Source organism: Coenobita brevimanus, chromosome 54, assembly GCF_032717465.1.
Source record: "Coenobita brevimanus isolate Jiangsu-jjx chromosome 54, ASM3271746v2, whole genome shotgun sequence".
NCBI lineage: Eukaryota > Metazoa > Arthropoda > Malacostraca > Decapoda > Coenobitidae > Coenobita > Coenobita brevimanus.
The window spans coordinates 28970175-28984471 of record NC_137007.1 but is presented as its reverse complement, the minus strand read 5'-3'; the positions used below and the strand labels follow the sequence as shown (position 1 = coordinate 28984471).

Genomic DNA, 14297 nt, shown 5'->3' with positions numbered 1-14297 from the left:
TCTGTCTTAGCTTGTCTCTGACTATCATCTTCTTGTCTCATTTGTCTGTGTTCATATCTGTCTGTCTTTTATATCTGTGTTTCTCTTTCCTGATGTTCATCCTACAAGTTCAACCTGGGCTGACAGTGTAAAAAACAGAGGACTCCACACAAAAGTAATACTGGTATCAAGAGTTTCAATATACATAGGGCTGGATTTTTTAAAAACAATGTTGGTAAAATTGTAAACAAACCAGTTTAAGAAACTTTCCTATTCTTTTAGAGAAAGCATTGCAATATTTTGTTGAATTTTTTATGTCTGATGATCCAGTGAATTAAGACACTCCATCTGGATGCTGGTGTGGTTGTAATTTATTGCTCACATGATGCTGCTCAATGGTCCAATTTGCCTTGAATGTCTGGACTGAGTAGCCTAGCCCCAAGTCCCTATACTGTACTCCTGATGTGGCAGTATTGGGTTGGATGGTGGATGGATGGATGGGTTAATGTGCTTGATGTTATTTTTTGCCATCAGGGTGCAGGGTTCCGGAAGGCAATGCTGGCATTCTACATGCTGATCAACTTCCTGATCACAGCTGTCCTTCTGCTCATCATCACTGTGGAGGAAGAACACCTCAAGGACTGGGGACTTATATTCTGGGAGTAAAATGATTAGTGCCATCACTAAGAGATGTTTCTTCTTAGTTTCATAAAGTGTTTTGGTGGTGCATCCATCTGTTTATAGCCAGATGGTACTAAGTAGAAAATTTAAGAAAATATATCACTGGTGTGAAGGGTTTTGAGATTGGTTCTAACCCCTTAACTGTAACAGTTAGAGGTTTTATATCTGCTAAGCCACATTTTTTGGCAGTAGTAAAGATAAAATACAAATGGCATCACCATACTAAAGGAGTTAATCTGTGGAGGTTGTTCCTTACCCCTTCACTACAATGAGTCTTCTCTACACTTGGTAAAATAATATGGCAGTAATGGGGATAATGCAAGACCTCCTTGTAGTGAAGGGGTTGAGCAAATCAGTGTACTGACAACAGTTTCCGTGACCCACCACTATGACAGTAATATGATGGTGATGGTCACAGTTGGGTCTGTACTGAGAGGAAGACCTCTTATCTGTAATTATATATTCTTACTTTTTAAATGGTACTTTTCTCTGTGATGATTAAAGAAAAAAACATCCTTTACAAATAATATATTTTTACTTCTGTTAATAAAACATAAAATATCACACAGATCACCAGTACAGTGTGTTATGTATTGGCTCTGTGTGTGAAGGTCAAAAAGAAAAAAATATATACGCTCAACCCTTGGCTATCACGGGTTCCGCTATACAGTAGTGTATCTCGCTATCACGCCTATGTAAAAAACTACCCAAATACCTATATCATGCACTAAATGCCTGCTATCTTGCACTGCAAATGTTAAAAAATTCATAAAGGCCAGGCTCCAGTGCTCCGCCCAGCCAACAAAAGCTTCACTCCATGATTGGTTGTGTGACGTCAGCGCCAGCCGAGAGCTGTTTGGCCACCCGACCGAGTCTCCTGCCTGCCAAACCATTCAAGTGCACGCCCTCAGACCGTGAACAGTGACAGCGAGAACAATAACCTTTTTTATGATGTGACCATGGCCAACATACCCCTTCCCCGTCCCCCTACCATCACCCAACATAATGCTGCGGCACCTGGCAGGGAAATAAAGAAGAGGAAGAACCTAAGTTATGCAGATAAACTGGAAATGTGAAACTTATAGAGAATGGTGAGACCAAGCGAAGTGTGGGGAAGAAATATAACATCAATGAATCAACTGCGAGGGGTATTTGTAAGAATCGTGATCACATCATAAAACCTGCTCATTTTTAGACTATTATATATTAATATGTGGTACAAAAAGGGTATCTTAGGGGTAAATATTGGGGTCATGGCATCAATTAGAATTATTACCATAAGTTCTTCAATTCGGCTATCACGGTTTCGGGACCAATCGGGAGTGATAGCAGAGGGTTGAGTGTATTTCTCAATGAAGGTTGATTATATCTGTATGTCTGGCTAAGACACTAAAGAATGTCCTCAAAGCTAAAGGCAGTTCAGCTTATATACTGACACTTTCATGTGTATGATTATTTTAACAGTACAGTTACCCCTATTATGTCAGTTTTTCATACCTTCTCGTTTGCCATCAAGTCCACAGTAAAAAACATAAAAAGTGTCTGTATATGTTACATTACTGTCTCTTAACCTCTTTGATCTGATGACTTTATTCGAGCTACCTCCAGGTGACTTTATTTAGCTTAAGAAAAAAAAATCTGATTGTGAAAAAGATAAGAGAGTAATATAGAGTGTTTTCAACCCTGTAACCTCAACTGGTTTCTTGAGAGTTCAAAAAATCATCTAGAGGTAGCAAAAATGAACTCAAAACTTCATTCAAGGGGTTAAGCCAATTTGTGAGTTTCCCCAGTTTACAATGCAGTACTGTACTGGTAATAAATGTTGAATTCTGGAGCATGAGCCTGCCTTATGATGAAAACTAACTGTACAGTACATACCTTTTTTTTGAGTCATATTAAAGTGTCAGGGTATAACATGGGTGTTTTTGAGTTGTGACTATTTTTAATTTGGAAATGTGGAGTGTAAATGCTGATGAGAATGTCAGCACACAACAGTGCACACATATTTTAAGAGCATGGCTTTGTAAATTCAAGGAAATTATTCCTTTTGTTGGCAAACACTGGGCATACCCTTCCTTACTTTTACCATTTACATACCCCATCCTGCCCTGCCCTACTCTACACCATGCATTCCTACCCTACCCTTACCTATTTTACCTTCTCTTTCCTTCCCCCCCCCCTCCCCCTATGTCATACTCAACCCTTCTTTGCTCTGTTTTACTTTGTCCTACCTTGCCCTATTTTACTTACCTTTATCTTACCTTATTTTTTTTGTATCCTAAACCATACTCAACCCTGCCTTCCTCTACTATGCCCTGCCCTGCCTTACCCACTGTTCTTACCTTAAAACCTACCATATCCTCCTTTATATCCCCCCCATACCTACAGGAGTACAGCATTGCTAACAGATTCTGAATGTAAACGTGCCGTGTGTTGTGTTTGTTTGGTGAGTGTAGAGTAGAATTTCAGGTACGAAGTCTTGACAGTTAATAAACTGTATATTACATGTATAAGATTTTTCTCATGTTAATTTGTACAGAGTGTATTTAGTTTTTTTACCACTTATAATGCATCTGTGAGGTGTAGCCTGCATGGAAAGTAGATTTGATAGTACAGCCTGTCCTCATTGTAACTTCTTTTTTCAATTCCATTGTAAATTAAAGAGAGACTGGTGGTAGCCTGAGTAAAATGAAAATCACATAATTAAACTAAAGGGATTAAGCAGCATTTAAAGTCAAGTGCTTTAAATAGTTATGTCTCCATCTTGTACAAAATCTGTTAGCATTCAGTTCCTAGTTACAGTATTTTCTCTCTCTCTCTCTCTCCCCCCGTACTTTTTTGCTACTCAGTTCAGGGTAAACTGTTGATCAAATTGCCCATTACTGTTCCATTACTACATATAAAGATGATTTTCCAGTTTCCTCAAATTGACTGCACCAGTTGTATGGAAAAAGTAGTGATATTTTGGAGCATATCTAAGAACTGGATTGAGAGCTGCCAGTATAACTCAGCAATACACCTTAATATATATTTATTTTTAGCACTTCTGCGCTGTATAGTGATTTTTTAAAATAACCAAATACCTATATTTCATTTAGCTTAGAAAAGACATTTTGTTGTGGAAAGGTGAAGGCTTATCCATGGAATATGAGGAGTTCTTCCTGATGTAGAAAAAGAAAAGAAAAAAGATCTTCTGTTGGTTGCAAAAATGCAATAAAAAGGCTGCATCATAATGTTCATCATAAGGACATGACTTTCACCCAGGCTTCACCCCACTGCACTTATTTATTCACTATTCATTTTTTAATTTACTTCATTAAGACAAGAGATACAGTGGGCTTGCACAGTATGCGTTATCACAATGCACGAATTGCATAGTACACGAGTGACCAAAAATCATAACCATTAAACTTTAAATGCGGGAGTTTAGTCCACACTACGTGAGGCAGAGGCATGGAGTGGCCCAAAACCGTCATTTTCCCAGACTATGCGCCCCCCCCCCCTCCCCATACGACATGTCCATCATGACTCTGAGGCTTATGGAGAAGGTGCTTAAGAGGAGTCTACAATAAGATCTCGCCAGTAACGACTTTGACAATAACGGTAAGTTAGAATAGATACCCAGTTCCTATAATTCACTTGAATAACATTTATTTTGCGAATGCCAAGTTGTTATACTGCAAATACGTCCATAACAATATGAGGAATGAAACAGAAAAGCAAGAAGAGATAAAGGAAATTGCTGAAAATGTGAGCATTAGTGAGGAGGAGATGGAGGATCCTCCCCTCACCACCTCCTCTGACTCACCTGCTGCAGTCCCCCCCACCTCCACTGCCCCACCTGACTCATCAACCACCTCCCCCTCCACCTTCACAGCCCCACTTGACATGCTTCACCACCTGCAACCCCCACCATAATGACTTGCTGTATTCTGGAAAAAATATAACATTCGATTGGCCGTAAATTTCTTCGTCAGAGTGAGGAATACAGTACTGGCAACAGTTAAACACGTGTGGTGCGGACGGGGCGGCAGGGTCACTCTAAGTTTGTTGCCATGCCTTGGAACCCCTGCTATTTAAGTCCATCAGGCCTGTCATTTACCGTTTTTAAGGTGACTGACCATATTTTTGTTATTTTAGCTGTATCAGTAGTGTATGTCTTAAAAATTTTGCCTTTACTATATCTCAAAGGTTAAAAAAATATAAAGGCTTGAGGGGGTCCCGCCCCATAAGATTATGTATTCACAGTACTCGAAATCACAGTGCGTGAGGTCATGCACCACCCATCCACTCATGCACTGTGTGAGCCCACTGTACCTGGTACATAGTTTAGCTTTGTACAGTGCTCTTAACAGTTTTTAAAAAGCATTCACATATCAGGATAGAAACTTGTTCTTGAATCAAATAGATCATAGACATTTTAATGCCTTCAGTCTGATGACATGTTATTTTAGTCTTCCTATCTCAAAACAATTTTACTCAGCTCGGAAGAGACTTTTCAGACTGGTGGGGTTAGATGTAGGCTTCACTAACCCCAACACTGCAAGATGTTCCTTCTAAACTGAAGAAAATCATTTGGTGGTAGCATTATTAAGCTTTAAAAAATATGTCATTGGACTGGAATAAAGGCATTGAAGTAATTAGCAAGTCCGTCCATCAGAGAAACAACATACAGAAATCTCAGTGAACTTTATACTGGACTGACACACATTTATGAGATGTCCATAAACTTATTTTTGTTTACAAGCCTTCAGTACCATGTATATAGCTTGCAATAGGCTAGTGTTCAACTTCTGTTGTGTGATTAGTAGAAGCACTAACTCTGTTCTTGTCCTTTGTTATGCAGTTCTTATGTGAATACAAGGATGTGAACCCCTTCAAGACAGTGATATACAATATATATATATTTTTTTTATTCTTGCTGCCTTAAGATTATATTACAGTACAGTATTCTACTTGTGAAAAATGTCTACTACTGAAGGGGTGAATGAAGGCTGTATATATATATAACCTCTCTACTGTAGTTATATAAATCTCTCTTGGGCTGAATAAAATCTTAAGACAGCAAGAACAGACCAGAAAAAAAAATAACCACAGTGAAGGACAGTGCATTGTGACTGTTCAGTTGCCGACATTTATAGTATATACAACCACAACACTATACATGATGGTCATATACATATACATCAGAACCTTATCACAGTTGTTTCATACACATACTGTCCATAGCATACTTCAGAATTAGTTCGAATATATACATTGGGCACATCTCAAGACCAGTAAATAGGGTTTGAACAGGAGAGTAGCCTGCCCAAGACGTGCACGTGCTATCTTGCTATTAGAATACACACACATCCATTCATCACTATTTAACTTGTTCACTTAAACCTGTTACACCACTTTCCATCAACTTCTAAGCAAATCCATGGTCAAAAAATGATAATACACAATATAAGATGAAGTAAAAAAAGATGAATGAAGGATATGTTAACCACACAACACACACATACATTTCAGTTCTTTAAACTGTTGATTAGCCAGTCTTACAGACATTCAGAATTCCTTAAGACTAGTGTATGCTTAACGGATGTGACAGTTAAGTGTGTCATGATCTGATCTGGTTATAATATATGGTTGTGATGGTTACAGTCATGCTTAACTCTTTTCAGCACTATAACATCTTTAAAATGTCGGTTATTGCCTCCTCCAGATGACTGCACAAGGTTATGTACCTTCAGGGAGACCTCTTGTAGTGAAATTTTCATTAAATACAAAAAGGAAATCCATCAAGTTCCAGTTCATATTTTGTCATAAAATTATAAAGCATTACCAAGAATACAGTAAAAATAAGTCATTGTGCTGGAAGGAATTAACTAAATGCAATCAGTCAATCAATCAATATAAAGATATACATATACTGTGGATATACACACACACACACACAATATATATATATATATATATATATATATATATATATATATATATATACATATATATATATATATATATATATACATATATATATATATATATATATATATATATATATATATATATATATATATATATACACACACACACAGTATATGTACTTAGTGACATTCTGTAAATGTGTATACCAAACATACAAGTAAGGTTCAGTATGTACCGCATATTCATTAAAGTTATATACTGTATATATTTTTTTTCCTTTTGCAACTGCAGTACCTTAATTCCTATAGCTCAGTGGCAAAGTAAGACAATACTATATAGCTCTACATCATATCCATAGCTCATCTTTATGCTGAATGTCATATTACGCTGTTAATTTCATATTACAGCTCAGTGGCAGAATAATACTACACCTTTGGATCCATTACATGGCATTTCTTCATGTCCAGCACTATATTCTGATGTTGATCTCTAGTTACTGCTTGACATTCAAAGCAGAGAGATAGCAGTTATAGTCCAGGCTAAAGTGAACAGAGCATAACTTGATTAGTAAGCATGGCTTTATCTGTACATCTCCCAGCTGGTGAGTATTGTTGCCTGTTTAGCTTTCAATCTTTCTCCAGCTTTTGTTATACACTAAGATCCCAAACCCCTGTCAGTTCAGTTGATGTGCAAGTGTACTCGTAGTTAGAGAGTCGCTTTGACCAGTAACCAAGGGGACTCATTCATCCCTTAATATTAACACTCTGGAAATAGTATACAACCACGAATTAGTGTTCAAGTTGTGGGAGTGACTCAGATTTGTCAAGTGAAAGTAACTTTCTTGTATTGCTTGGTGCTGTGTCCTGTTAAAAGTAGCCACCAAACCTTCTGACATTTCCATTCCTACACTGTAAAGACATCCTCTTTCAGGACACACCATCCTACTTCACATACACCTCCACCTTGTTCATGGCCAACCTCTTCATCCACCTGTACTGTACAGTACATTACACTCTCAGGCTCTTGTGACTCACCTTAATTGCCTAATGTTAGCTGGAATAAAATATTAAAGGAGAGTTAACAGTGATATGGACACTTTCAGGTTCATGGGTCTTACTCTCAGCTGAATGAAAGTATCTGCCATGAGCTGGGATAAAATTCATACGAGACTGTTAACCACTTTGCCTTGTAGACTTATTACAGTACATGTACAGTACATTAATATCCCTTTCAAAGGCTTTTGTTGATCTTAGAAGAAAGTTTCAAAACATAAGGAGTCAGATATAGTCAATTAGCCTCTTCGCTACAAGAGATCCTTCCTAAGTTGAATTAATATGGTGTCAACAAGAATATGCTAGAAATTACATCCTTGGACTGAATGAGAGAGAGAGAGAGACTGGAGAGCTGAATATGTCAGTGAATTTCAGCTGTGGATATTCTCTAGGGTGTGTTGAGAGCATGGGAAGGGGTTGGGGTGATGGCAGTGGACTGGACACACTGTCGGATCATCCATCTTTCCCGTCAGGGAGGTAAGGAGGGGAGTGGGGTGGAGGGAGGGTCTCTTGCTGATGGCTTAGACATGAAAATTAATCAAATTCCTCCCCTCTATCATGCGTGCTAGTGTGGTAGTGTATAGGTCTTGCAGTATTATCATTATTTTTTTTTAAATACCTGCCGCCGCTGGACCCCCCACCCTACCACCAAGCCGCTGCCTCACCACCACCCCAGGAGGACACCACGGAGGGCCGGGTCACCGAGAGGTCAACCCGGGGCAAGAAGGACATCAGTGCCCCCCTGTCCTGAGTCCCTCTGTCCCTCAACTGGTCCGACAGAAGCTATGCCGACGGAAGACACGACCCCGCGGGCGGGACAGCACTCACCAGGTTCGGGGTGGGACTGATCCAGAGTCAGTCCCAAGCAACACCGCGGTACTGCCTCAGTGCGTACTGGGGAGGGTTCGGCCACTGTACGCCCCTCAGTTGTTTTACCCTCGTAGCGCAGCCACATCGGCCACTGTATGTGTGGGGGAAGGTTCGGCCACTGTACGCCCTTCAGTTACAGCCACCTCTGGAGAAGGCCTCAGAGTGTCAGCTATTGAGCGCACTCCGACTGGCAGAAAGAGCCGCGGAGTGTCAGCTATTGAGCGCAATCCAACTGGCAGAGAGAGCCATGTAGTGTCAGCTATTGAGTGCACTCCGATTGGCAAGGGCCTCGGAGTGTCAGCTATTGAGTGCACTCCGATTGGCAAAGGCCACGGAGTTACAGCTATTACGCGCACTCCGACTGGCAGAGAAAGGAGGAGTGGAACCGCGATATTGGCCACTGTACGTGTCGGGGAGGGTTCGGCCACTGTATGCCCCTCATCCACTACCTCCTCCTCCTACGGGAGTACTACCTCCGGAGTGTCAGCTATTGAACGCACTCCGGTTGGATGAGGAAGCAGGAGTTGAACCGCGATATTGGCCACTGTACGTATCGGGGAGGGTTCGGCCACTGTACGCCCCTCATCCACTACCTCTTCCTACTACGGGAGTAACACCGCCACATCGGCCACTATACGTGTGGGGGAAGGATCGGCCACTGTACGTCCTTCTGTTACTTTCGGTGGGGCAGGCAGGACCCCGGTATCGGCCACTGTACGTGCCGGGGAGGGTGTAGCCATTGTGTGCCCCTCATCTGCCTCTTCCTCCTTCGAGAGCAGCACCACCACATCAGCCACTGAACGTGTGGGGGAAGGATCGGCCACTGTACATCCTTCAGCTGTAGGCCCCGGGGATCACGGAACCGCCACGTCGGCCACTGTACGTGTGGGGGAAGGATCGGCCACCGTACGTCCTTCATCTGTGATCTCTGAGGTCTTCCCAGAGAAGGAGGTCCCTTGCGCGGCCGGCCTTTCACCTTTCGGCTGCATGGGATGCCCCTCTCTTACTCCCTCCAGGTGTGGTTCCCCTGAGGTACTACCAGAGTGGTGACGCGGCCCTGTGTCGGCCCTGCCGCCTACCCCTGGTCGGTCCCAGTCTCTGACGGACGCCGGAAAGAAGAGGTGCCGCAGTCTGCCCCTGACGGCGCCCTGCACTAAAGGCGACCGCAGCACCCAGGCTCCCAGACCAGGCCGGCAGGCTCGAGTCAAGCCACTTGAGCTTTACTCCCCCATGACTCTCTGCCCGGAAGAAGAGGCGACAGGCCCGCCTCCTGCAGCTGTTCGGCCCCAGTCCAAAGGGCCGCCCTTCAGGTCGAGACCCCCAGTCCAGAGGGCCTCCCTGCACCCCACCGACGAGGCTCCGCCACGAGGGCCTCTCAGGTCGAGGCCCCCAAACGGGAGAGCCTCCCTGCACCCCCCGGACGAAGGAACCCCGGGCAGTCCACTCTCCTGCAGGAGGGCTCCCCAGCAGAGCCCCCTCCCACGCCCGGGCGCCACTTGTGTTAAGCCCAGGAAACAAGGGTCAGTACTGACTTCAGTGTATCTCCTGTGCCAGAGAAAAACCACGGAGACGGGAGTGAACAGTGACAGTGAAAGAGTGAGGCCAGAATAATATTAACACAGTGAATTAAAATCTCCAGGCAGAACAGAAAAGACAGTGAACCCAAACATAGAACCTGAGCACAGAGAAAAGCCAAAAGACGGTGAACAGTGTCCCCGCGACTAAGTAACTTCCTCGAGTGTCGCGGCTCGTGCTATAATCCATTATAGTAATGCTCACTCTCTCAACCCTTGGCCCACTCCACCCATAGTGCATCAGGTCGAGAGTATTAAATACACATTTTGCCTATAGACACAATACGGGTATATTGAACTTACGATCCACCATCGAGATATAATTACAGAACTCTACCCTCTGCCTGTGCTGGGTGTGCAATATGTTATTGTGAAGTTAACTCTGTAACCCTGTCCCTATCATATCTTGTAACTCTTTGTTTGTATTGTCACAGTGTATTGAAATAAGGTAATAGATGTGTTAAGGTGTACTGCCTAGTTTTTATGCCCTGTTCCTTTGTGAGTGTTTTATTTCTGGTCCGGAAAGAGGACCCCGCTCAGTCGCGAGTGTTTTGGGCACGAGAAGTCGAGCTAAAAACACCTTGCATAACACTGGTGGCCAGCGGTGGTTCTGGATCCGAATAAAGCACAGAGGAACACAAAAGGGAAACCTGCACAATGGCAGCCAAACCTCACATCCAATTGCCAAAGTTCAATCCTGAACAATATGACATTGATGTTACTTGGATATGGTAAAACCCCTCCTAGACATTGGGTTTGACATGAACAGAGAAAAAATAGCTGTCACACTACCCAACCTGGGCAAAATAATTGCTACTGTAGCTCCGAAAATCGTCCCGAGACTAAAATGGGATCAATTCAAACAAACTGTGAAACAGGCAGTGATGCCTTCACTGGGCAGAGTTGTCGCCCTCTCGCAACTCGACGCCCTTACATACAACGGCAGCCTGGACGACACATTCATTCAGGGTAGGCGGCTCGTCACCGCAGCGTACCCGGACACAGACGCAAAAACCCGGGAACAACTCATATTCCACAACCTCCTCAGGTTCCTCCCCAGTTTCATTATAAGAACATTTTATTATACATGAACCAACGGGAGGCCTGGATAAAGAAATAATTTTAATGAGGCGCTTTCTAGCCGTCCACTCCACCCCTCAACGCATCGGCGATATCAATCAATTCCCCGCGAATCTCATCGCCGTCGACCCGTGGGAATTTTCTCCTTGCTGCCACGAATGCTCAATCCACGACATCCGTGAGCAGCTAATAGCTGCCCGGCGCAGCAAAACCACACAAAGGCGCCTACAAGCCTCCCCACCATACGCCGATTGCCCCAAGCCTCAGGGAAGGAAAATACAAAGAAAGCACAGAAGGCGCCCCCCCACTGCCCCAGCATCCCACCGTAATGACGAGGGCCAACTCACCTCTCCCCCAGTCTACGACGGGGAAACGTCATGTTTCCTTAACCTCCCCTCTCACTATCTCTTCTCTTTTGCTTTCCCCTATTCCTACCCCTACTACTAACCTTCCCACCTCACACACCACTTTCTCCACTACTACTGCCTCCCCCCTTCCTATTCCTCCCCAACACAAAGCCTGCCTCCCCCTTCACAGGCCTCCTAGAACCCTTACCTCATCTTCCCCTAACCTACTTCTCAAAACCGCCTCCTCCTGCCTACTGCCTCCCACCTACCACCCCGCACCACCCACGTCCATCACTTCCCCGCCACTCATTTTCCCCTCCAACACGGCCAACTCATTCGCCTTCCCTATCACACCCTCCTCCTCCTCACTCTCACCCGCCTCTCTTTCCTCGCTCACCTCCCCCACCCCACCCTCAACCTCACCATACCCACAAACCCCCTCCTCCACTTCACCTTCACCTGACGCACCACAACCTTCATCCGATTCTGATCCTTCACCAACCTCACCTCCGCCTGCATCTCCTACGGCTACCCCACCTCCTCCAAACCACCACTCTCAATCACCGCCCGCTACGCCCTCCACCAAAATCGTACCACACCACCCATCACCAACTCCCACCTTCACCGCCACGGAAACAACCACCACCACCACAACTCCCACCACACCCCACCCGCACCCCACCACGCACCGCCCCACGCAACACATCACCCACCAACTCCCCACGTGCACCAACCCCACCTGCCACCAACTCCACCCACTCATCCACTCCTGGCCACCCATTACCCACCGACCATGCCTACTACACAAGACACCCCACACCACCACCAACAACCGCCCACAACCATGACGGGAAGCCCACGCTGCCACGTGCCCAACCACCATCCCCACCTACGCCCACCCTCACCACCACGACCACAAGATCAGGACGCCTCTCCCGCCCACCATCTAGATACATCCCCACACCTTCATCTCCTCCCCATCCTGCTCCCCATTCCCCAACACATGCCACCCACACCCCAAACACCACCCCCATCACCTTCCCCCTCCATCAAACAAGGTGGAAACTCCCCAAATCCCAATTCCCCAAAGGAAAATGCTCCTCCCACCCATCCATCCCCCATATAAACCCAAAGATCTCCTCACTCGCCAGCATACAGCTTCTGCCCTTACACCAAGCACCACCACCCGAAATGAAGGTCGAAAGGGTAACAAGGCGCACCCACGACTGCCCCAGCATCAGGATACAGGCAACACACCAGCTCCTCAGGCTCCTACAGCACACCACCTGACCATCGTCCCTACGACTCACCCTCAACCCCCACCGGGAGCCGAACCTCACCACCCGCCATTGGGCCAGCCTCCTCAACCATCTCACACCAGCCCACCAGACCTCCACTACCACAACATACCACCTCCAGTCACGGGGCCGTGACTTCTCCACCACGGAAGGTGGTGAAATACCTGCCGCCGCCGGACCGGCCACCCCACCACCCCCCACACTACCACCAAGCCGCCGCCTCACCACCACCCCAGGAGGACACCACGGAGGGCCGGGTCACCGAGAGGTCAACCTGGGGCAAGCAGGACATCGGTGCCCCCCTGTCCTGAGTCCCTCTGTCCCTCATCCGGTCCGACAGAAACTACGCTGGTGGAAGACACGACCCCGCGGGCGGGACAGCACTCACCAGATTCGGGGTGGGAGTGATCCAGAGTCAGTCCCAAGCAACACTGCGGTACTGCCACAGTGCGTACCGGGGAGGGTTCGGCCACTGTACGCCCTCAGTTGTTTTACCCCTGTAGTGCCGCCACATCGACCACTGTACGCGTGGGGGAAGGTTCGGCCACTGAATGCCCTTCAGCTACAGCCACCTCTGGAGAAGGCCTCGGAGTGTCAGCTATTGAGCGCATTCCAACTGGCAGAAAGAGCCGTGGAGTGTCAGTTATTGAGCGTACTCCGACTGGCAGAGAGAGCCACAGAGTGTCAGCTATTGAGTGCACTCCGATTGGCAAGGGCCTCGGAGTGTCAGCTATTGAGCGTACACCGATTGACAAAGGCCACGGAGTTACAGCTATTGAGCGCACACCGACTGGCAGAGAGAGGAGGAGTGGAACCGCGATATCGGCCACTGTACGTGTCGAGGAGGGTTCGGCCACTGTACGCCCCTCATCCACAACCTCCTCCTCCTATGTGAGTACTACCTCCGGAGTGTCAGCTATTGAATGCACTCCAATCGGAAGTGGAAGCAGGAATGGAACCGCGATATCGGCCACTGTACGTATCGGGGAGGGTTCAGCCACTGTACGCCCCTCATCCACTACCTCTTCCTACTACGGGAGTAACACCGCCACATCGGCCACTGTACGTCCTTCTGTTACTTTCCATGGGGCAGGCAGAACCCCGGTATCGGCCACTGTATGTGCCGGGGAGGGTGTAGCCATTGTGCGCCGCTCATCTGCCTCTTCCTCCTTCGGGAGCAGCACCGCCACATCGGCCACTGTACGTGTGGGGGAAGGATCGGCCACTGTACGTCCTTCAGCTGTAGGCCCCGGGGATCACGGAACCGCCACATCGGCCACTGTATGTGTGGGGGAAGGATCGGCCACTGTACGTCCTTCATCTGTGATCTCTGAGGTCTTCCCGGAGAAGGAGGTACTTTGCGCGGCCAGCCTTTCACCTCTCGGCTGCGTGGGACGCCCCTCTCTTACTCCCTCCAGGTGTGGTTCCCCCGAGGTACTACCGGAGTGGTGGCGCGGCCCTGCATCAGCCCTGCTGCCTACCCCTGGTCGGTCCTGGTCT

The 14297-nt window shown here is 46.3% G+C and overlaps 1 protein-coding gene across 1 annotated transcript in view; it reads left to right on the top strand.

Moving 5' to 3' along the window:
- Positions 1–1434, top strand: part of LOC145401020 (ferric reductase 1-like) — a 73736-nt gene extending 72302 nt beyond the window's left edge. Inside the window, exon 13 of the mRNA XM_080273392.1 lies at positions 514–1434. Coding sequence (XP_080129518.1) covers positions 514–645 — 132 coding nt within the window. The 3' untranslated portion in view covers positions 646–1434. The remainder of the gene's footprint in view (positions 1–513) is intronic.
- The last annotated feature ends 12863 nt before the right edge of the window (positions 1435–14297 follow it).